This window comes from Streptopelia decaocto (genome assembly GCF_964273445.1).
Source record: "Streptopelia decaocto genome assembly, chromosome: 4".
In the NCBI taxonomy this organism is placed as follows: domain Eukaryota; kingdom Metazoa; phylum Chordata; class Aves; order Columbiformes; family Columbidae; genus Streptopelia; species Streptopelia decaocto.
The window spans coordinates 2557662-2582749 of NC_138658.1; the positions used below are offsets into that span (position 1 = coordinate 2557662).

The 25088-nt window shown below is 38.9% G+C and overlaps 1 protein-coding gene across 2 annotated transcripts in view; it reads right to left on the bottom strand.

Moving 5' to 3' along the window:
* CCSER1 (coiled-coil serine rich protein 1) overlaps positions 1–25088 on the bottom strand; it is a 413875-nt gene that overhangs the window by 233868 nt on the left and 154919 nt on the right. For both annotated transcript variants that reach the window (XM_082050532.1, XM_082050533.1), the window contains exon 6: positions 17522–17732. In XM_082050532.1, the coding sequence (XP_081906658.1) occupies positions 17522–17732 (211 nt within the window). The remainder of the gene's footprint in view (positions 1–17521; positions 17733–25088) is intronic.

Below are 25088 nucleotides of genomic sequence, written 5' to 3' on the forward strand. Positions count from 1 at the left end.
ATACAGCAGCAGTACATGTTAACTACACAGCTATCATGATAATACACTTTCAGATCCTACTGTCTCAGTAGAGCTTTAGTTTTCTAGACAGAAGGCCAATTGTGCTGGGGTGAAACGGGCTGACAACGTGAAATTGCAAAGAGGAACCCAACACAGATAAAATTCCCAAGACTTAAAATGCTGTTCCTCACGAAAAATAAAAATTAAAGGCAGTATTTAAGGAGCATAATGTATGGAAACTAAACATGAAAATGATGAAGTTTAAAGAAATAAAAGTGCAAAAGTGTACCTTCAGTAACTCCTCAACTCAATCAGAATTCATTTTCACCAGCATCCTTCAAGACACCAGTCTTGAAAGCTAATTTAGAATTAAAGGCTTCAAATGGATGTTGACAAGGTTGTGTCGGTCCAAGCACTGGAAGAGTAGGAAGGACTGACTGTATAGTGGACAATAACACTATTATATGGGGTCAGTAAAAACAAAATGAAAAGATCAGGCCCTACAGTAGTTGGCCATAAACTTGTGCACACAAAGCTGGACAAGGAAGGAGGTTTTATTAATTCTGTCTTCTTCCGAAAATTCATTTTTTAAATAAGGAGTGAAATAATCCTACCCTTTCCGTTTCAACTTTATCAGCAACTATTAATGTTTCAACTGTAGTTTATTTCATCGGTGCAAGCCCAGGATCAGTTAGTGTTCTCAGACACCTGCAGCCTACACACAATTTATAGGATATATACAATCATTTAAAAAAAAAATACATCATCAAAATGCATGACAATGTGCAGTTATATGTTATGTAACTTCCATAATTCATATACCAAACGAATAATGGGACCAAGCTAATGTATAATGTGACATTACCTTGACTCTGCCTTAAAAGAATAATGAACGTTCCAGTTCATTTTTCCTGTTACATAAGCGTATTCGCAATGCATTTATAATCTGGCTTCTACATATAAATCTGTTATTGCCATACTTCTGCTACACATCATACATCCTAGGGCATATAGTTTATGGTTATTATTTTTAATTGTTCTTTTCAAGTACAGTCATAAGACTTCCCAGTTTTTAGTGGTTACAGAAGTAGACCCCAGTTCCTACGCAGGTCAGCTCTCGATTCCTCTCACTCTCCAGCTGTCAAAACTAAAGCCTCATGATGTCCTGGAAAGAAGAGTGAAGGATGCCATTGCACTTAGACTACTTTTTTCTTTAAGACATCGAAATACGCTACAGCTGTGTAGCAATGTCACTTGAACGGTGCAAATGCCCCAACCATTCCATAAGTCGCTCAGAAGAAAATGCCTTATCTTCACCAGAAACCTCATCTGGAGGAAAGGCAGAGTTTTCCCGCAGAGCAAAAGGAAATGTTCTTGCTTTTTCAGTGGACATCTCACAATGTTCATCCATGCCAATCTTTGGTGAAGGAGGGTGACCTCAATAACCAGGATCAAGAACATAATGCAAAGGTTGATAGAAGAGAAGAAAATTGCTTCAGATGAGTAAATGCCTCCAGGGTGTGAGAACAAAATAGAGAAAGAGGGAGGGAGGGAGGGAGGGAGGGAGGGAGGGAGGGAGGGAGGGAGGGAGGGAGGGAGGGAGGGAGGGAGGGAAGGATGGAGAGAGCGAAGCTGTTGCCAGTGGCTTTGAGGGACATGAAAAAGACAAGAAACCTGATCTTCAAACCAATCTGCTTTAGAATAAAAGGGGAAAAATCAGTAAAAATAAGAAGAAACACTTCCACAGCAAGTGCTCCTAGGAACTGTGAGCTATACAGATTCCCGTGGTAGGACACACCAGACTGGTAAGAGGAACCATGGGTTTCAAATCATGGGGTTTGGCACAGGGACGCTCACACTAGAAAGGGAGGCAGAATTTCTGCTTTTTGTCACATTTGCTTAACGCCAAGTGCCTCTAGAAACTCCACTGAGTCTACATTTGTATTTAATGCATTGCAAGATGGTTTCCAGACAGTGCTGGGCGGTTTCATATAACTTGCCCCCAAAATTAGCGTGTATTTGGGGAAGAGAGAGAGATTCGCATTCCATCATGGAGAAGCTTATGGGGATTATAAAGAAGAAGAGGAGGACTGATGCTGAAAAAGCAAAGTTGTGCATAGTTAAGAGAGATTCTCAGTCTTCCTCTTCAATTAATTTATATGCATATATATTACTTTACCTTCCTACTTTGAGGCAATTAAACTCACTTGAGACCTTAAGTCCTGTGGGTTGTCCATTTCTTAAAACCTGTGTATCACTACTACATGACAATAAAGGCTATGACAGAATTTCTGCTGGTTAGTATAGAAACTGCACATTATGGAATATTTTTCATTTCTTTAGGAACCTGAGATTCAATTTCACTGACCAATTTAATGCTTCAGATCAGAAGAAAAAGCAGTAATTCTCCCAGAATTGATGAAACTGCCAAATAAATGAGCGTATGAGCTAGAGGCATCTCTCCTTAGGTGGAAGTTAATGAAGTCAAGATCCCGACTTCGGTATTAGACTATGTTCATAATACATGACCTACAGTTAGCGAAGTGCCAAGGGAAAACCAGAAGGCAAGACAGACAATTTCTTAGGAAACAGGAAGCTTACAAGTGTTCTTCTAAGAGTTGCATTTCTGGGGTATTTTTTGCTTCTTTTGCTATTCATCTCACTGAAAAAGGCTGATTAACTTCCGATGCCAATATATTAACGTTTTACTTAAAGCCAGCTGTCTGCTTTAAACATTAGTGTAGCACAATGATCCAAAATAATTTCTGCACTGCATTAAATTACTTCAGTATTTTTATGGTAACTCTTCTTGACGTGTTGGTTATTCCTAAGAACATAATTCACACAGAATGCACTGCATTAAATACAGAGATAGTCCCTGGGTTCAGAACCAAAACTGAAGACATTTCCTTCTTAGACAAGTGTTGAGCAAGGTCGGCATCCTAGTAACATCATCATATGGCAGACGACAGTTGTGAGACTCCACTTCAGCGTTTCAGCAACAAAATTCCCAAGTCGCTCTTAAATTATTCAAGATTCTTTGAATCTGGACCATTACCAGTTCTGCATGATCAGTAAGAGCTAGCTCTATAAAAATAGAAGTGCTTACAACTATGTGAACATGTTTGGAAATGGTGAAATATATATGTAAATATCTGTCACCACCTAATCAAATAGAGATTTTTGCTTTTCCACATGACTGGCAAACTGCAGCAGCCATTTGGCAGGGCACATGCTCGATTCAAAATGTGCCTACATAATCCAAACTAAGTGTGCAATAAAAATAAGTTTAGTAATATTCCCAGTTACAAAGTCACTCTCTTCAAATGGATAATGAATTTAGAGCCAAAATGAGACTTTCTAATACACCCACTATACAGGCAAGAGCATACACCTTGCTGTGTACCGTATTTTCTACGGACATGAGTCATTTTGTGTGCACACACATACATAGTGCACATTAATATCTTGAATATACTGTTGTAAACAGGGCCAGGTTAGGACAATTTTTTTCCCTGATTCTCTGGAGGGTTTCCCAACCTACATGAAACTCCCTCCAGTTCCAGGTAAACAACCATCCATTTTGCATCAGTACATTACTGGTAACTCTTCATACGCAATGCACACAAATACTGCTAAAATGCAGTAACTGAAGTGAAAACAAGCTGCCTATAGTATCCATGTTCATATCAACAGGCTCCTGCTTAGCGGGGAGGCCTTTCCTGGACAAAACCATAAGCTCAGGTATCTGTTTCAGGAAAGAGTAAAATAAACACTAACAACACCCCCTTCTTTAGACAAACACATTTAATCTAGCAAGTGTTGGCATCCTATTGGCTTCCAAAAGATTTTAAAATGTGTTCGCATGGTACTTCAAACAAAAGCAATTTCAGGGATTGTGTGGAATATGCACTTGGCTATATAGCTAATAAAGGACATTTATTGACCTTGCAACATTCTAGATCACGCTCTGTGTAACTCCACGAATTCCAGAAAAGAAATTTAAAAAAGCGCCAGGGTCTGAGTAGTTATTCCAAGTCTAGATCCCCCTATCACCACTGCTTTGACTGTCCATCCTCCTGTCTAAAAAACATTGTGGAATAGACAGTTAAATTCATCACGGTGTTTAGCTCTGTCCATCAGTAATTCAGAAACAAAAACCCAAACCAAAAACAACAAAACAAACAAAACAAACCCACAACAAACAAAAACCCAAAAAAAACCCAACAAAAAAACAAAACACCATCAAACTAAGAAGGGATTTTAGGACTTAATTCTCTATTATATAGACTGTATTTTCAACAGACAAGCAGAAATTATAAAGTATTGTCCTACCTTACTGTGACATTTATAGTGCAGGAAGGTGAGTAATTAGATCAGAAACTAAAAGGTTAAGAGAAAGAGAGAAAGTTCGTAACTGCTGCACGTTCCTATTACTCAGCAAAGCTACTGAAAACTTGACTTCTGATCAATGTGATGGCCGGGCTTGGAGTGGCCGCTGTCATCAGCCAGCGCAGCACCCGACACGGCAGCACCAACCCCCCCAGAGCGGTGCAGGCTGGAGGCGAGCGCTGCTTCCGAACCCCCTCTTCCCCCACCACGAGCCCCGCTTGGACTTCAGCCCTTGGACAAACCCCCCGAGAGCCTGAGCCAGGTACAGCTCTCAGACCAACATCCCAGCTAATGCATAATTTCAAGATTGGATTTAAGGGACCAGCTTGGGTCCAGTTCTCAGGATAAATTTAAATAAACGATGTGCATAAGTCAACTTTCTTACTTTGTATTACTCATTGATAAATAATCATGAGGGTTGCTCAGAATAATTCAATACTGATTTCTTTCCAAAAATGATTTTAATCAAATGACAATTGTGTGCAGTATTTAGAAAGAATACGCAAACAGAGAGATTTAAAAGACAAAACTGGAGGAGCAGTAACCAGGGAGCTATGGGGCAGGCAACGTGAGTTTACTGCTCAGAGTCTAGACTTACATGTCCCACAAAACTAGCAAAAAAATTAGTGCTTCCTCTTGGATAGTAAATGTAAACCACAGCTCAACTGTTTGCTCTTGCAGAATCCAAATTTTAGACTCCCAAATTGCTGGGGATTCCTAAATTATAATTAACAAAACAACTCACAATGGAAGCTTCTTTAGCATCAAAACCCTATACACTAGACTTCTTCTATTTAATAAGCTTTGTTGGCAATTTTCTAAATGCTATTTTATGCCACACTTTCACTCAACATGTAAATCATTTTTGCTCTTTCAGTGGTCTGAAGTTGTTCACAAGATGAAAAGTAAAGGTATAAGATCAGAGACAGTTTCAGGAGTTCTAGACAAACAGCACTAAAACCATGACATCTTAATTTCCATATGTTGCAAATGGTATAGGCAAAGCAAAGACCTCCAAGCTATTATTACCACAAACTGAATGGTAGCAAAGGACACTCTGGCAAGCTGAACATAAAACGCATCCTTCATTTCAGCAGATCAAGCCCTGTTTAGTAGAGAAGATGTGAGATCCTATCATAACGCTAATAATAAGGGAAAATTATACTTATTTTTCAGGATCAAGACTAAAAGATACCATCACGGAAACACAGCATCTTCTAATTTATAGTAATTTATACCCATAACTTCCAGATGGAGGATAAAAAAGCTTTTCTACACATATACAGAGGGAAATGTCATCACTGAATGCTTCCAATTTGACTTGATTTATGGGAAAACACTCTATTATCTTCCAGGAGCTGCCATCCTGAAATATTAAAAAATAAAGTGTTCAGGATATCCATCTTACCTACATGGACAGTATGAGCTGAGACAGAGGTAGTTTATAAGAAGGAAAAAAAAAAAAAGGGGGGGGGGGGAGGGGGAGCAAAAAAGGGCAACAAAACCAACTTAGGGATGGACTTTAATTAAAGGAAACCCCATAATGTGCATCACTCCTGGAAGTGTTTGTCCTCACAGTGGTAATTCTTTCCAGGCAATGGGAAAGAGAACAGAAAGGCGGAGGAAATGAGAAAGGAAGATTGTTGGTGGTCCACACTTGTCAAAGGATGAGGCAATTTACTCATTAGGGAAGTTTATGAACGGGAACATTAGGAAGATCTTAGTACCAATCCATAGGTTTTGATGCTCTCGTTGTGTTTAACGATGTGGCAGCTACATTACAAGTTACTACAAGCTTAAAACAAGCTCTGTTGCACCTACACAAGCTGCAGCTGCTGCACTGCAGATATATCCTGTGTCTGCTCCTTCCAGTTCAGTTTTGACAGTTCTTTTAAACAGGTTTTGTCTCCTAGACAGAAAGGGGGGTTAACTGGCTAAGGGTGCGGTTGTCCACTTGGCATAGAGAGAAACTGATTAAAACAAGCATTAGACAACAAAAAAGCATTGAAGTCTACCAGGCCATGTAATAACAACACTCCTTAGGTAACCACAAGGAATGCTTCAAGCTTCACTGAAGCTTGTCACTAGATACAGTGATAAATATGTATTCACATAAATCATTATCCCCACGCTGACGGATAATACTTTACTCCAGCTGCCTGTTCCACATTCTCTTGCAGAGCCTCAATAAAAGGAGCATCAAACGGAAGGTTTAATTTTTCATTGTCACGCGAACATGACAAAGAATCATGAACAAGCATCAAACCGCTCACCAAAGCTAATGCACAGCCCGGCTGAAACGTGAGCTTCAAAGGCAGCAGCCCGCAACTTCAGAGCTGAAACCCGGCACAAAAGCACTGATGGGGCGGCACAAAAGCACTGATGGGGCTGTTAGATGGACTATTTGAGTGTCGTTCTTGCTTCGCATGAAAAGTTTATTCTGAAAGACAGAGCCAAGCTGTGTGGGCTCGATGCTGCCATTAAGTCTTGTAACTTGTATTACTTTACTGCATGCGTAACAATGCTGAAAAATGGAAATTCAGGCTTTCTTGTCTAACAGGTAAGGAGAATTCCACATAAACCGGATTGGATTTTTTTGCTTGTGGGTTTCTCTTACTTTAAGTTTTTAATGCCTATTCAAGATCTTTTCCTTAAAGACTACAACAATGGAAGTAGCATACAGGAAAACAACTCTCTCTTTTTGTATATTGAAAATATAATATATACCTCCATGCGAGTAGCTCTACCACAGCTAACATATTCAGAGAAAATCTGCTCCAGCTTGTTATTCTCTAGTACCACAAAAATTCAACAGCATGGTGTTTGTTCAAGTTTGTGTGTTGTTGGTACAGCAAACCAGGGTAAATCGACCCAAACCTGCCCAAGTTCCAGCAGCACCATGGACTGAAAATGGCACCGGCGCAGCATTTACGGGTGAACTCAAAATGCCATTGTCACTCAGTCCTATAATACGCAATTTTTTACTTAGAGAAATCACCTGAGGAAGCTCGAGGACACACACTGCCAGCCCTAACACTGTGTTTCTCAGAAATCAGTGTAGCATGTCTGTAAACAAACTGTTCCACCTAAGTCCTTTAATAATATGTTCCTGTTTCACCTTTAATATGTAATATACATAATGCTTCAAAGAAATCTTTCAGTTCTTGTAGTCTCATTTCCTTCCTGGGTACATTTTAGCAAACTGCTCCAAGAAGGATGGTTCCTGTTCCTTATAGTCTGATACCAATGGATTTAATTCATTCTCAGGTGCCCACTCCTTTCCAGTGCCTATAACTTCTCTTTCCCCTCACACACACTTGGGTATTTTCCTCTCCGTTTTCTCTGATAAATAGAAGGTAATATTTACAATATTTAAAACCAGCCCCAAATGTCCCCACATCTTTGAGAGACTCTTCTCAGTGAGAGAAGCAGCTAAAAGCAGAGCCTTCAACTATTATTGAAACTATCATTAAAAACAGCTACAGAAGATCTAATTTTTTCCTTTTTTAAGAAGACAAAGAAGTTTATCTTTCACTTCCTACCACTATTTTGATATAGTATCAAAATTAAATATTCTTCCAATAATCTTTCACGACGTCTGCCAGACAGCAGTACACATTAGCTATTCTCCATCCTCCCTCACTGTACCACTTCATTAATGTGAACTCAAGGTCTCCTGCCCTCTTTCATAATTTCTAATTACCTATAGGCAATATTATATGCAATGTCCATTAGCATAAAGATTATTTTTGGCATGATAAGACATATTTTAAGGCTATCAATCTTTCTCCAGACTGAAAATTATATATATTTTGCCACCTCTGGGTTCTTGCTTATAACTTTTCAGAAGTAGTATTCCATGCAAAGAGGCTAGTTTTAATTTTATTCCCAGCTATTTTTATTCCACTAAGTCCCAATTTAAAGTTAAAGCTCGCCATCAAATATAATGACTGACACAAATTCTAAGTAGGATGGTTTCATCTTCCCCCTACGTTCAGCAACCGTGTTTGGAGTTTGGTCTGTCATGCTGTGAAACTTGCTTGGCTCTGCAATCTGCTAATGCAGAAAATGTCTGTGTGAGCATCAGAAAGGAAACAAGTTCATCATTTGAAAAGACTTGTCATGGGAAAACACAAGTCAGACATATGTGGCCCATAAACACTAGCCCTCCTGTAGGAAGAAACGTCTAGTTAGTTGTCTGCTCTAGCTCATGTATGCGAATGAGAAAGCAGCAGATGAAAATCTCCTAGGTTTCTATCATCTTTCTCAAAATGACAAACTAAGACTACAGGAAACATTTGCTAGAAGTTATGAAACAGAAAGAAGCAGCAACTTGGCAGAATAAATCACCAAGTTCTTCCCATCCTGTGTATTGTTTCTAAACCAACTGCTTCGGTGATTCTGTTTTTGAGTTACCTTAAAAAATTAGCCTAGTAGTCATTAATTTTGATTGCAGTTGTACTTAGCCAGTCATGGTGTGACACTAAACACCATGTTTCAGCACAAGCGGCCCCTTTGCTGGTATCCAGCGGTACACGATGCCTCTTCTCTTCCTCTTCTCTTCCTCTTCTCTTCCTCTTCTCTTCCTCTTCTCTTCCTCTTCTCTTCCTCTTCTCTTCCTCTTCTCTTCTCTTCGCCAATATTAAAGCTATCAATGCATTCTGCTGGGCAGATACCTCTCTAAATAAAGCTCTGCCTTAAAAACCTAATAGAGAAAGAAAAAAACCCAACAAAACAGAAACACACTCTTCTTGTTTTAAGTTAACTGTTGCCATCCCATCATCAGCAATGTCCTACCTCAGGATAACTTATATAAGCACAAACACTTCAATTCTTTTTTCCCCTCTGTCATCTTGCTTTCTCTTGCAATTGCAGCTCACAGTGTTAGAACAGGAGTGAGCATTAAGGAGAAAACAGTTCTTGATTCGCTAAAGCAGTAGAAGTTTTAACCGCAGCAGCAATCGGGGCAGCAGACCAGAGGCTCAACTTGCACACGATGCAATGGTGCCTGGTAAAAACACACACTTCACAAAGTTCAAAGCTCAGCTGCTAGGTCTTATTCCTGGAGTTCATAAACACCACTCCCTAAAGTACACACACACAAACCACAGGCAGAGCACTGAGACAGACGACAGATCCAGAAACAAGAAATAAAGTGTATTTGCTCTTAGAAACAAGGGAGAAGGTGCTAATCTTGGTGAAATAGGATTCCTGTGGTACTGGTGAATTACTGTCAGGATCAATTACTTGCTTCAGCAAATGCCAAATACAGAAGCAGGGCTGTCAGGCTCAACCAAGTGCCCTTCCAGCAAAGCATTTCTGTGCTGTGCTTTTCCTTCATATTTCAACACTTTGCTCTCATTCCTATTTTTGGGTCTTTGTTTCAGCCCTTCTCCTTTGCGCAACTATACTTCAGGTCACGGCAAGAATTTGCAATTTAATGTTAAAACCAACACAGATGCAATTATTTGCCCAATAGGAACATGAAAGATAGAGTTGCATCAGAGAAATAAAAATCCAGGAATATAAGCGATCCTTGGCTAGCCATTTGTTCTAGTTACCTGGTAAGCCATCAAACTGCACCTTTGCTTGGCTGCTTTATGACTTGCTCAGTTTCTACTGAGCACCATCAGTTATTTCTGCACTCATCGTTGTTCCGATCTCGATTATCTTCACACAGACTTGACAAAAGAACAGCTGATAAAAGAAGAATCCTCTCTTTTAAGCTTGTATAGGAGGATATTGCTTTTACCTGATTATTTCCTCAAACGTTTTACTGACTCCAGGAGTGAAAACAGAGGTGAGTTTTCAATGTAAATTAAAAATAAAGAAAACAATTAATTGCTAGGCATGAGCTAACTTTGCATTTTTCATCCATAAGCTGGATGATTACTGTCTCTAAGGTTTCCTTTCCTATCACCCACTGCACCCTCCAAATGAATCGCTTCATTCGTGAATTAAAGTGGAGCCAGACTGCACAAAATCAGCACTATTATTTCGGCCAAAATCAGGGATTTATGTAAGTTTGCTACCTCAACCATTCTCATACCTTCTCTGTCTTCCACTAGGAAAATGATCGGCACTGTTCTAATGACCTGGGCTACAAATTAATGGCAGAGGCAACACTAAATAAATGTGTGGCAGAGCGCTATGCCAAGATCTGTGCTGGAAACGGGGAGAATTGCTCCTGCGACTACAGGAGCACTTTTTTCATAAATTCTGGCTGATCCAGAGTAAGGGAAAATTAATTAAGAGATTAAATTTAAATTTTGCCAAATCATCTATATGGTCATATGAAAACACAAATATCCAGGTGGGTAACTGCATGCACAGTGGGAGCTCTGCTACCTGAATACTAGACCTGTATTTTTATCTATTACATTTTTGTTCTTCTCGTACAGCCATTTATGGCAACGGTTGCATACCATGAGTTTTACTGCTTTATCTATACACCCAGTCATTTTTTCCATGTCAGCAAATCTCCGAAACCTATCATGAGGAAAAAGAAATCTTAATAGAGTGGGAATACAGGACTGTGAAACTTCAGAAGTTCAGAAACTGTTTAAATTAGGATAATTCTTTTTGGTTTTAACCTACTGGACTGGAAGGCAGTGGTGCTAGCTATAAATCTCATCCTAAATGCTCCTTTGGAAGTTACAAAACTGCTTGGTGAGTTGGTATTTTCATATCTACAACCCTAGTAAATTTGCAGGAAATTCAGTTACAGTGCAGCTTGGGTATTGTGCACTCATCTTCATCCCACCCCCATTTCCAATTCCTTTCTGTTAAAAGAACTGGTTAACTCATTGGGAAATTTGTTAGATCTGACAGTATTATTCATTTTCTTATCAAAAACTCTTCCATCTACCCTCTGTACTGTATGTATCATTTAGCTCAACATTGCTCACAAGCTCTAAAAACTCAGTACAATCAATTCCTTCTACAGACTTTAACACACGTCCTGGATTTCTTCCACTGCTTGCTCGTTATTTTGCAATGCACTTGTTTGTATTTGCAGATTTATCAGAAAATGGAACTGGTGTGATGGGGTCCATCGCCCAGGAGTGTAGGGTGGGATCTAGCTGCAGCAACTCATCAAAACCGGGGAAGAACTAAATGGGAAAATGGCTTCATTTTTGTAGCTGTTGTAAATTTATGGTCTTCAGCCACAAGTTAATCACAGCCAATTGTGCAGAACTGCTGATGTTGGGGCATTACATATTAACGGGGTTGCTATTTTTAATGTTTCTCTGCAAGGTGCTCTAAAACCTTGGCTTGGGGAGGCTGGGGCAGCGCGCTGTGCAAACCGCACCGACCTGGAGCGCTCGCGCTGGCCAGTGGAAATGGTTCATCCAGGCAAGCCCAGGAGAAGAAGGAAAGCAGCTCATCGCTTGCCTGCTGAATGCACGGAGTAGATACATATATCAACACAACCTCTACATGTGGGAGGACAAGATAGTTCATGCTGAAGCTGGTTTCAATAAGGCTGCAGCACACAGACAAATGTAGGCAACGAAGATTAAGCCACTAGGTTGCAAAAGAACATAAACAGGAGATAAATTTTCCATTTTTCAGGATTAATGAAATTAGTAATAATACTAATAAAAGTCTACTGAATGATTCTATGATTCTTAGATACAGACATATATACCTTTTTCTTAACCCTTCATCTTTAAAATAATCCCTCAAACAGCTCAGTTTCTACAAAACAAGACCTTCTAAATGGACCAGTGGAGAACACACCTTGATTTGGGGGGAAAATGGCTTTCACAAGTGCCATTAAACAACTCTTAACACTTTAGAGAAATTTTAAACATTGCACATACTGAAATCTATATTGTACATACTGAAATCTATATGGCATATACTGAAATAGTCTGACAGTTCTCCAGCACCATTTTTATTATCTGAACTAAGGCTGCGACTGGAACTGCAGCATTAGAACCTATTTGAGAGCACTAAACATGCCAAGGTCAGCAGGCAGAATGACAATGTTGGATGCTCTATGTAGCTCGCCTAAAACATATGGGAAAAAAAGAGTTTTCTTGTACCTTGAGGATGCTAAATAGCAAATACTGAGTTTGTTCCTATTAAATACCTTATAATGGATTAGCTTAAAATAAAAGATCTTCGATAAAGTTAAAGCCTATTACTAAATCTAGTACATTTTTATTATTAGTTATTTAAATTTATGGGTATATGCAGTGTCAACACACCATGAAATGAAGAAATTAACGATTTCCAGCATTAATTACTTGATAAAAGGGACTGTGTTAAATGCAGAGTTGTTGAATAAAATCAGTAATGCTACAGTGGTTAATTATCAAGTTATTTAAAGGAAGAAAACCTGCACTATTTTACAGGGTATTAAACTTGCAATTGCTCGTAGTACCTAACAGACAATATTAGTAAACACAATGCATTTCACAGTGGACGGCAGTAAATACCTCCATGTCTTTAAAAACCATATTTTTAAGGCTGATTCCATATTGCTTAGCAATCAGGCTACAAAATATCACAAATACTTATGTCATTTTGACATAAATTTCTCGTTTTTTCAAGCACAATCTAAACCCGCTGCATTGGACGCATTAAGTTGTCATGAGAGCCACAGACAGTTGCGACTTCCCTCAGTAAAATAAATGATTAATTAGCAAAACACGGTATGCAAGGTATGTCGGAGTGACTTATTTCTATTGCTAATCATAGCTATTAGCTTCAATTTCCAAAGCTCTCCAGCCTGCACGGTGTTTTGCAGAGCTGGGAAAGACACATGGGCTTGAACTGAATAATTTATATTCCAAATTACACAAACAAACAGACGAGGCATCTTAATTATCTAGATTAGCGACCACTAAGGTCACTTCTGATAGCCCCATAAAAACACCTAAAAGTAGAATTATGTAGTTGATAACCTATGTATTCCATAAAGAATACAGGGAAAATATGACCTGTTGAAATAAGCTTAAGTGTGGGAAAGATTTCCTTTTTACTGGGACATTCAGTAAAACTCATCAAGTTTAACATGTCAAGTTTGAACATGAACCCATTAGCACTGACTAAACGGATTCCTTCCCAAAGCAGCTGTATTTGTTCACAGTTTATTTCAGCATAGAGACCCTCTCTTGCCAGGCAGAAAACCAAAACCGCATCAGTTCTCCTCATACGTTCCTGCCTGAAATATTCTACCAGCGGTTTCAACAAAGGTGAAGCCCTTCAACATCCTCCCCATTGGCCTGGAGATGAAAATCATTTCAGTCTCATCTGGAACAGCAGGGGAAAGCCCATCTATTGTTTGGGAAAAGGCAGCACATATTCATTAGTGCTGATAGCAATCAGTAAAGAAGAAGCTGCAGTCTAATTGTCAGAAATTAATTGACTACACGCAATCAGTTAGTGGCCAGAAATGTACTAAAACATAGAGAACTAAGCACGGCATATGGAGGAGCAAAGATGACACAGATTCGGAGTTGAAGGAAAAACAAACCAAACCAACACAAACCCCAGTTCAAGACACATGAGAGGGATGGAGAGAAAAGGGAGACCAAGAACAACCCTCGGCTTTGGCCAACGAGCTCTTGAGAACACGAGGGGACAACCTGCCTCCTGACACTTGCGTGGCCAAAGCTATAGAGAATTATTAGTAGACATTTTCAAGGCTTTTTCACTGAAAGTGAAATGGTAATTCTCTTAATTAAATGATCATTCATTAGTCTTTTACTCAATCTATTACCTAATAACATTGTCAATCTTGCAAGTTACTGCCATGGCTTTAATTTCCCTTTTCATTATAAGACTAATAACTAACTAAACTCACAGCTTCATAAATCTGTAGCACAGTACACAATATACTGTGTGCACTTTTTCCATTTAGATTCTTCAATTACAAGCAACTGCAACCAAAAAAAAAAATAGCATATTGTAGTAGCTAGAATTACATTTTGGCAGATCATAATTACATTGTTCCTTAGAAGCAGTGCTCGGTGCTTAAGAAGAAGGATTATATTGAATAACAAGGCTAATATTTTAACTCAATTAACATATTATTTTTCAATAAAGTTGTGTACACTACTGCAATTTTTTCTTCTATGGGTAACATCAGCTATAAAACAGAAATACCGCAGCTTTCTTCTGATAACTCAGGTGTAATTTTTCCCACAAAGATTGTATGGTTTAGATATATTTTTGAAGTGGAAGAAAACATGTGACATATTATTATTTTTGTAAATAAATATACTTACTTCATAGTGTTACAGGCACAGAATATTTCACTTCCATGCCATATAAGCCTGCCAGAGACTGCGTTTGACTACATCTAAAAACACATGAGATTCTACTGTAAGGAAAGAATTTTTCTTTCATGTCTTTTAATTCCGTACTGTTGTGAGTTTGATTTATAATATTGGTTTGGACAGAAGTGATTTCTGGATGAAGAAATCACATCTGGTTACAACGGAAGCCGGGTACCTTCTCCATGGAAACTGCCTGCCAAATGTACTCATGTGACTTATTTATCAGATTCTTCAGCACAATATTTCAATTTGATGGAATTATATTTTCCTGGGATCTTTCACTAATACTTTAAAAGTGACATAAACGCATAAATGTCTGTATTTGTGGAGATAATCAAGTTGTGTCATTCCAATATCACTTTGTAATATTTGTCAAGGTCATTTTCTCTTTGGTTGTTCTTTTGAAACATGTTCTGGTTTTGGCTTAACATTTAAGCATGTTTTAAAGACTAACTGGGAGTACTGTGTTGTAACTGCTCTTTCACTCTCCTGCAATTACACCATGGGTGATGCCCACTGTTTAGTGGACGGGTTTGTTCACTCTCTATGGAGATATGAAAACTCTGTACTTTAACAATGACCTTGCAAAGCAATCTTTTGTTTCAAGCATTTGCATGTGTATTGATTATCAGTAGAACTGGAATATTGCAATACATATCAAACAGCTATTTCTCAGCTGGGCTACTAAAAAGGATACTCCCATATCATTTTACAGTATTCTCCATATCTTTTCTATCACCGATACTATAAAGTGCTCATTAAAAAGAAAATACAAATAAGAACTCAAGGTAGCAAAGTTTCTGATAATCAGAAGGCTGGTCATTTCATTCCAGTTATTTAAGAGTCTTGTTTAGCTGTGTACTAGAACAATGCGTACTATTATACTACCAGGATCCTCCATCTCAAAGGTGCCGAAAAACAGGGAGCTAAATTACAACACATACCCAACTGTAGAATTAGAAAAAAGCCATTTTGTTTTCCTAAGGAAGGCAAGACAAAACCAAAATTACAGAATCACTTCGTGTTCCAGTCTGATGGGGAGATGGAAATTATGAGATAGAAAGGAACAGGCAAGTAAAGGACTGAATGATTAAGATGAAGAAATGAAATCGATCTGAGTTGCATAGAGAGGTATTAGTAACAGGACATGCAATTCCAGTGAGTCAAATGAAATACCTTGTGTTCCTTTCTTGATGATCAGCTGGTGAATGTTTTAAAAGATTAAGTACTATAAGCTGCAACGTATCTCTCTTCATATAGAAAATCACAGCAGATTCTTACACAAGTTTAATGGAACTTGATAAGTTAAAAATAAAATTCTTATGCTTACCATCACGGTAAGAAAGAACTTTTCTGAGCAAAACATAGAGTTATTGACAGCGCAAGCTCCAGAGCATGCTGCCAGTGGTAGCAGCTGAATGTTAGACTGCTATGTCATGTAACATTAACAATCTTATTATTTATTTCCATATATAACAGGGTTACAAATCCTTCTCCGTCAACAAGAACCTTTAAATTCACTCTATATTCTGACATTATATAAGCAGGAACTGATGGAGAATTAATGATTTCAATTCTGTATTCAGCAAAACAGCCCATTAAGAAGCCCAACAGGATACATAAAAAACTTCCAGAAAACTGAAGGAAACTGGAAGGCGTGAGGCTTGCCAGCCAGCAAAAACATGCTGTTTATGAGGAGTATCACAGCTAAACCTTTGACAAACCTCTCAGACAGGACAATTGGTTGAATTTAGATACAGATGATCAAAAAGTGAGCAGAAAACAGAACAAAACAACTTGCCAATGCCTTATTTTGGTATTTCAAATGTCTCCGTTAAATGACTAGCACTTCATCATATGATGAAGTCGCAACAAGGGAAATCCTGATTATATTTTACAGAAAAAAATGACAATGGTGCAGTGAAATATTGGAACAGCTGACCAGAGATGACGTGGAAACCCCATTAAGATACAAAAAACTTAAGCAGAGAAGGACCTGACCAACCTGTTTCTAAGTTGGCCTTACTCTGAGTAGAGTAGTTGGACCTCCAGCAAGCCTTCTGAACCTTAAGTATTGTGTAATTCTATGCGCTATATAAATAATAAAACAAACCAACATTTTCTCTTTCCTGTAGATCACAAAGACAACGCGTGCTGCAATTCACTAACACGGAGATGAAAGCTTGTCAAAACTGCATCTGAGTTAAAGCTTCACAGCTGGAGAGTGGCAAAAAACCCTCAACCCAATAATAATTTGATTTCTTCCAAAATACCAAAGGGAACTGTATGCAAAAGAACATTTTCAAAGCCACATCAGCAGTCCGTGGGGAAGGCAGGAGAACATAGCAGGACAGGACAAGCCACGACTCTTGAAATTATTAGAATGGCCTAAGAAATCTGATTTCAGCCGTCGATTACAAACTCAAGCTATTAACCTTTATTTTAGTACTGTTACTTAAGAGAACATATTTTCCTTTGCATCTCTTTTTTGAATAAACTGCATCCAACTTCCTACTGATTAACAAATGTAGTAAGAAAACTGAAAAGCCCTAAAGCACAGGAAAACAATACCATTTATTTTGATCTGAAGCGGTTCATCTCTCCCACCTCCTTTTTGGTAAAAGCTCAAGAGAAGCTTTATACTCTGCACACCAAGATGGCAGCGTCAGGGAAATTCTGCTGTAGTAGAAACTTTCTGACTTCCACCATGACTATTCATACTTCTGCATCAACTCCACGTTCAAGACATATTAAAGGACATCAAGTCCATAATTTTTTTTTCCTGACCCTTTTCTGCTGCTGAAAGCTATTAATTTAACAAATGAGTTGGTGATTACCTCTTGGAGAACCCTCCTCATTTTCAGGAGCAATGTCTTCACAGCTGTGCAATCCTGCAGCATCAATCTGAAGGGCAAAGACTCGATGCCTCCCCCTTCCTCCAGGCTGGGAAAGGGCCACTCCACGCTGGGGCTGCCGGGCAGCGGGGTGACACGGGGGTGCCTGGGGTCCCCCGGCTCCACGTCCTTCGACAGCTTCAGAGACAGGTTCCTTCAACGGAAAACAGAAAATCAATGCTGAAATATGAAAATCAAGAATTTTTGGCTCCTAGTTCCTTGACATTAAAGGTAAATCACACATTCGCTTTTCAAGCCTGCTGGTACGAATGGCCTTTTTAATGTACGTGTAGCCATATGGTGTTAGCAATAAAACATGCATTTATAAATGTACTGTTATCTACAGGAATTGAAACCGTGCTCTATCTCACACCCCTCAAAAAAAAGCCATTTTCTTCCAGCAAAATATCCTGTGGGTTTATTTTTTTCAGTTCAGCTCTATGAAACATGAATCTGTCATCACAGAATCACAGAATGTTAGGGATTGGAAGGGCCCTGGAAAGCTCATCCAGTGCAATCCCCCCATGGAGCAGGAACACCCAGATGAGGTTACACAGGAAGGTGTCCAGGCGGGTTGGAATGTCTGCAGAGAAGGAGACTCCACAACCCCCCTGGGCAGCCTGGGCCAGGCTCTGCCACCCTCACTGGGAAGAAGTTTCATCTCATATTTAAGTGGAACCTTTTGTGTTCCAGTTTGAACCCATTGCCCCTTGTCCTATCATTGGTTGTCACTGAGAAGAGCCACTGAGGGGCCACAACTGGACACAATATTCCAGGTCATGCACTTTAAAGAGGTAAATCACTTTCTTCCATATGCTTGGACTTAGAACTCAAAACAAAAACTGCCACAGAAAATAGTTCCTTCTGGGCTGGCCCAGTGACACAAGATGAACCTGCTATTCTATACAACGGAATTTTCTCTTCAACCAGCTGGGAAAAAGGACAAATCTGAATGGAGAATAAATCCGAGAACGTGGTTGCACTGTGCATTAGTGGTATATTAATTACTACTAAATTACAAAAGTGCTGTAACAGCAATGCATGACATCCACCTCCATACTAAATTAATTCACTACAGGTAAAGACGTTAGCATAAGTGGTGAAGAAAATGACAATTATTCATTTAATGTATAGTTCCAATTTTCCGTTCCATTTGAATTTTCATGCAACACCACACTGACAGTGAATTTTAAGTATGGCCATATTTTGGAAGGACAAAGAAGATTTTTCCACATGAAATTTTCTTTAATTAACTTTGGATTCATAGGAACTGCATACAAAAAGGGACCAATGTGATTTCTCAAGATAAGCAATTCCCAATGCCATCCTAACAAATGGAAAGTGAGGCTATTAGAATTATCTTTTATGGATGGCTCGTTTTTCTGTTTTGCAAGCTCTGTAATGTGCAGAAGGAACAACATGTTAGATCAAGGAATGCACTGCAGAGATCATGGGTATGAGCAGATGCTCATGATGGCCAATGGAACTAAAAATTGCTAATTCAGGCTTTTCAAGAGTCTCATGAAACTATGAAATTAGTCTGTTTTAATTTTTAAATACATTGAAATAACTTTGTAAGTTTAATATTTTGCATCCTTTAAAATAATAATCTGAGGTGGATGGTAAAGGTGCTTTTGACTGAAGGATATGAAGCCACTGCTGATTCACAGCCCTTATTAAAGAATCCTCAGGTATAAATCATGCAAAGAAAAAACAACTTTTAACTGAAGTTTCATAACACAGGCCACTTTTAAGCATTCAGAAAAGCCATATTCAAACTATTGGAGTCTCAGCTTGGGTAATACGAATACAGAATCTTGTACTAAAGCATGAAAATTACCACAATAATGGCCATAAGAGTTAAAAAATATATCAAACTCAATTGTTATTGGAAAAAGGCAACTCAGATTTAGCATACACTGAGCATTCAGATCACACAGCGCCTCTGAACTACGTGCAAAGATACAGCTGATCTGTGCCAGCAAAGCTCTTCCCTGTCTGATCTGCCTCCTTCTACCCACTGCGGGAAAAAGCTCATTTAAAATTAATTCCAGAACTCATATTTCATCGAGTTCATTAGTAACAATGTCCAGGTGGTCTATTACAGTATTATTATGGTAATCCACCACAATTCATCTCCAAGCAGCAGTAGAGATTTAGCAAGGAAAAAAAAAAAGTTCTTACTAAAATTAGAAGTTTCTCCTAAGTCAAATAGTAAAACACTTTGCCCCTGAGGCTGGAGAAGGGGTTGATGGCAGGAGCTCCTTACACGTGGCCTCCGCCTTCCAAAGATGCTTTTATTGTAATAAAAACATTTCACAGGCACATGCTATGTGACAAACTTCTAAAACTGTGGATAAAAAGGTCTGTTTTAATGAGTAAAGACAATGTATTTCATTGAAATGAGCATTAATTCTATACTATTATCGACGTAAAATATTTCAGAAAAGTAATTGGATCACTTTTAAATATTTAGAGCTCTTGTCTGAGCTGTAAATTCACTTGACACACACACACAGTGGGGCTACATCCCTGCTTTAATAAAAGCATATTTGACAATGTTCATGGGCACTGGGTGCCAGGCAGTGTTAAAGCACTTGTGAAACGGCTCGACCCAGAGCAGCCATCACTCTTCCTAACGATCCCCTGCCTCAAATGGGGTCAACCTAAAGCGGGTGCGATACTTAATATACAGCTGCATGTTACATCCAGGGGGACCACAAATGGCACCAGAGAACAGCAAGCTTAATAGCACTAGAATTACTGTCACCAGAAGGTCTGAAAATCCACAGAAAATTTGTTACAAATTTGTAAACATTAAATAGGGTGAAAACCTGTGCAACGTGATGGCACTTTGAGCCAGCTGGCTTGTTTCTGTTGTATGTGGACGTATCCATTGAACACCATGGATATATTTCCTTCTAAAAATCAGAAGCTACAATACCTGCATTTAGCAAAAGCAATCTTTATCAAAATAGTGAGATAGCATTAACATAATCAATCAGTGACTTTCAGCACTTTCATAGCCTCTATAAGTCCAATGCAACTGCATGTGAACTAACTGAGGAACAGACACAACTGTGCAGCTCCTTTCAAAGCTTCCTTCCCTTAAGAGGGTACAACAAAAACAATTCTCTTCTTCCAAAGCATATTTAAAGGGTTTTACTGGAAAGGGTGAAGAAAAAAAAGACCTAAAGATGATGTGCAACTTGAGCTACTTTGAGTTATTCTTCCCCTTTGAGTTACTCTTGCCTTACTGATCCTCAGATCAATGATTTGAGGAGCTTATGGTAATTTGAACTTCACTTACATAAAGATCCCCAGATTATGCGGAGTTTAATCTTCTTACTTTTCATCAGCAGCGCTCAACACGTTGCTAGAGCAGAATTAGCCGAAACTAACACAATTGGTCCCACAGAGTTTGCTCTTCTTGATCCCGGCTTAACAGAAAGGGCTCACGTACCGCTGAGGACATCGGGAAGACCCCAACCTCGGTGGCAAGAGCTCAACAGACTTGCTTGCTTTCTTCCCCGAGGGCTTATCTTCTAAAGCAGGGTCTTAGAAAAAGCCTTAAATCACTTATTTGCAGTGCTTGAGTGTGCAACTCTATGTGTATATAGCCACATATAAATACATCATGTGTATATATATATGCGCACATATTTCATATATGTATAGTTATAAATTTCACACACATGCATATATAAACATATATAAATTTGATCTTCAGACATATTTCAGCTCCATACAGAAGTTAACTGTCCTGAATTTTTGATATAAATCTAGACAGCCTTCAACCCACACTTTTTTCTCCCATTCAGAATCAGCACCAGCAAACAGATGAAACGGATCCTCTCTTGGAAAAATCACTAACTGCTCCTTTGAGAAAGGTCCCTCAGCTGGACCGTGTAAGACACGGTCTCTGATTCTCAGAGAAAAACCTGCCTGCCTCAAACACTTCCAAATTCAGTTCAAAGCACCCTGCGGCTCCTTTACAATATGTACATTACAGTCAAGACCTACAATCACCCCAGACTGAGTCTCAATCTCTGAGTAATCTCTTACTAATCCCCTTAGTAAGAGACATGTTCTATCCCAAACAGTTTACAACTGAAATATATGGACACATTTCAGAAAAAAAGAAAAGAATACCAGCCTTTTCCCTATATTTAGCAGAACTGAGACAGACTTCTAAAAGCATGTTCCTAAATATTCCCAAGGGAATAGCAAATAATGTACTGCTAGGTGCCTAAATATTCTCAGGCTCTGGGCAAGCAGAGTTCTGAAAACGCAGCCTTTGCAATACAGAGAAGATAAAAAGGTAGCTAGAACATCAGCTCTTGGCTAATTAGCTACATTAGCGTGCTTTGGCGTAAAAATTTATACCTCTCTCTGTCTCACACAATTTGTCAATGTTGCTTTTCTTCTACAAGAGAATGCTTCAAAAGTTATAAGGGTGACATCTGAGAGGATTAAACCGCATTGTGTCATAAGGTGCAGGCTGTTTGACATTTGACAGCTGTTAGAGGTGTGTATCTGCTGTTGGCGCTCTGACGTTGGCGTTTTTCAAGGTCAGCCTTTTAGAAAAATGACGTTCGGTATCCATCACTATCAACTGCACCCGCACACCAACGTGCACACAAACTAATGGCTGCTGCTGCCGTAAGTTCAAGAGACTGTCAGCCTTTTCCATTACAAACCTTTGCTTTCAAAGGTTTATACCACAGTCATAAAGACATACAATCAAATTAAAAACAAAACCAAACCCCTCCATTTTTTAGGTGCTGGTAAAGTCCAGCTGATAAGGGCAGGTCAAGCACGTCTCTCCTTTCTCTAAATTCTCCAGGAGTCAAGAGCTCTGTTTATATCCCCTGATCCAGGACACAAAAACACAGCACTTGAGATTTCAGCCCTTTTCTTCTTCCTGCAATCTATTAGGAAAATTTGAATGTGAAACAAATAAGATAACGTAACACTACACAGTCATTAGATAACATTAAAAAAAGAGCTGCTTGGAAGAGGCCAGTGGGGTTTATTCAATCTCAAGTACTACCAGAGCAGTAGTAAATAAAGTCTTACAGACAAAGCGGGAAAAGTCAGTGTGGCTCTGGGCACTGAGGCTTTGATATCATCTGAGTCTTTTCTTGTTTTGGTTTGTGGGTTTTTTGCATGGAATCATTCTTGAAACTATTTTCCTGTTTTGTGCTGACTGCCTTCCACAAAATACAATCCTTTCATTCAGTTACCCAGCTAGTTTCCCTGACTTACAAAAAAGTTGTCAAATACTTCCCAGTACATCCCAGCATTTCTTGCTACCAGGGCTTCTCAAAATGCTGCTCAGAAAACAAAACAAACACTTAAAGCATCTTCTGTCCCCACTAAGATGCCACAGAATGGTTACTGTGGGCTTCAGCGAGAAGAGAAATATTAATATGTTAACAGGTACGGTTAAATCCATTAAAAGACAAAAGGACGGCAGGGTTTGCAATAAATATTTGCTTAACGCCTGGCAGAATTCATAGACATGAGTTAGACAGGTAAGATGGGCTTCCAATGAGACCAGAAAATTAAGTGGAAAATTCATGTACTTTATAAAGGAGACGAGCACTCACTTCAAGTCTTGTCTTAAACATCGGCGAAGCACTGAACCACATTACTACTGCGCAAACCAATATATTACCTTTTGATTAAGCTCCTAAGCATTAAGAACACTTTTGTGAAGCAAAAAGGCAACTCGTTATACCTTGTGTTGGCTGAGAGGTTCATCTGAGATGCATAACAGTCGGTTTTAAAGGTCTAATTAATATTTACTGCAATCCCCACCATGGAATCCCCCCAGCATTCTGCCTGCTCTTCCTTTCGTCCCAAGCCCTCCCTGCCTCCATCCTGGGCAGCTGAGTCAGGGAACTCTGCCTGGATTAGGTCAAAATATGAAAATGTCCTGGATTCCGACCATGCCAGGCTCGAGATGGCAATGTAGGTCACCATGCTATAGTCACACGCATTCCTCCACCAGCAGAAATGCACATGCCCATGGGATCAGATGGCAGCTCAATGCCAGGGACTACAAGGGAGAGGACTAAAAACATCAGCAGAGCTGAGCATTTGGGTTAAGGGATGCCCTGTACAACTATCACGTAATTAAAACTCCGTGGGTGTTCAGAAAATTCCAACCAGTAATTCTAAAGTTCATCATTAGCTCTGTATTTTTTCCCATAGTGAAACATATAATCAGTGCTATAACATAACCATGCAAAATAATCAGTAATTACAAATGCAGCTTGCAGAGTGAAGATCACATTAAAAACTCTTCAATGCAATCAACACAATGGACATTCATTTTGGTATTTTTATACTTATTTATATATTAAGATTTTATATTGATATTTTATATTTACGATTAGAAAATTTATACCTTCTCATTGACCTCTAACAGTTTAAGAACACTGAGGAGAAAAGAGTTGTGTTTCAATTCAGAGGAGACCTTCCACCTACTTTAAGTAGCAAATTCGACTAATATGTCAGGAAGAAACTGTAACTTTAAAACACATTCTATTTCATTATCACATAAAATACTTGGAACCTAATGTTATTGTTAAAAGAGCTTTTATGTTTAATTCTCTTTTATGACCAATAAATGAAAGCATGTAATGGATTTAGGGACATCATTTCTAAGGAAATCCAGAACACGCATGTTACTATATATCCATTCTTAAAAGACAGCAATCTACTCAAGTTTTTTAATGCTTAAATTGGATTATTCTATAAGGTTTTTAGGAAACATTATGGAATTAATCTACAAAATTTCTAGTTCCACTTGACAAACACATGAACAACCAAGGTGACTTCAAAAGCCTGATTGAAACCAAAGCAACACAACAACAGGAGAAATCCAGCCCCAACGCTAATTAAATACACCCCTTATTTAGTGAATTTTCTGATAAAACACCGCATGCTGGTCCTGGCACAGTGGTCCCAAATAGTGAGTTTTCCTGCTGGCTGAGCATTCATGCATATGTGTCTATGTGTGCATGTGCATACACAAACAGATACTTGTTTTATATTATGGAGGAGACTCAGAACATCCTGAGCTGGAAGGCACCCACGAGGACCATCGAGTCCAACTCCTACCACACAGCGCAACCTAAGAGTTAAACCATACACCCAGACAAGCTGTTGAGCTCTGAAAAAGAGCAGTGTTTTCAAAGAGAAAGGAAAAAAAACAAAACAAAGAAATCTTCCTCAGTTCATTTACTGATGTGAAATGCTTGTTACATAATTAACAGCTCCCGGCAGACTTAGATGCAAAATAATATGTATTTTTCCCACAGTTCAATGATATACACTTCCTGGGCTCCAGCCAAAACTGATCATAAATGAAGCGTATAGAACAGAAGAAATAAAGAAACTTCCTTTGAGAGGAACTGCATAAAAACTGCCCAAGAGCTGTAGGTCTAATACTTGGAGTTAAACCATTAACTGGATCTTGTCTGTACCGAGTGACAGGTAC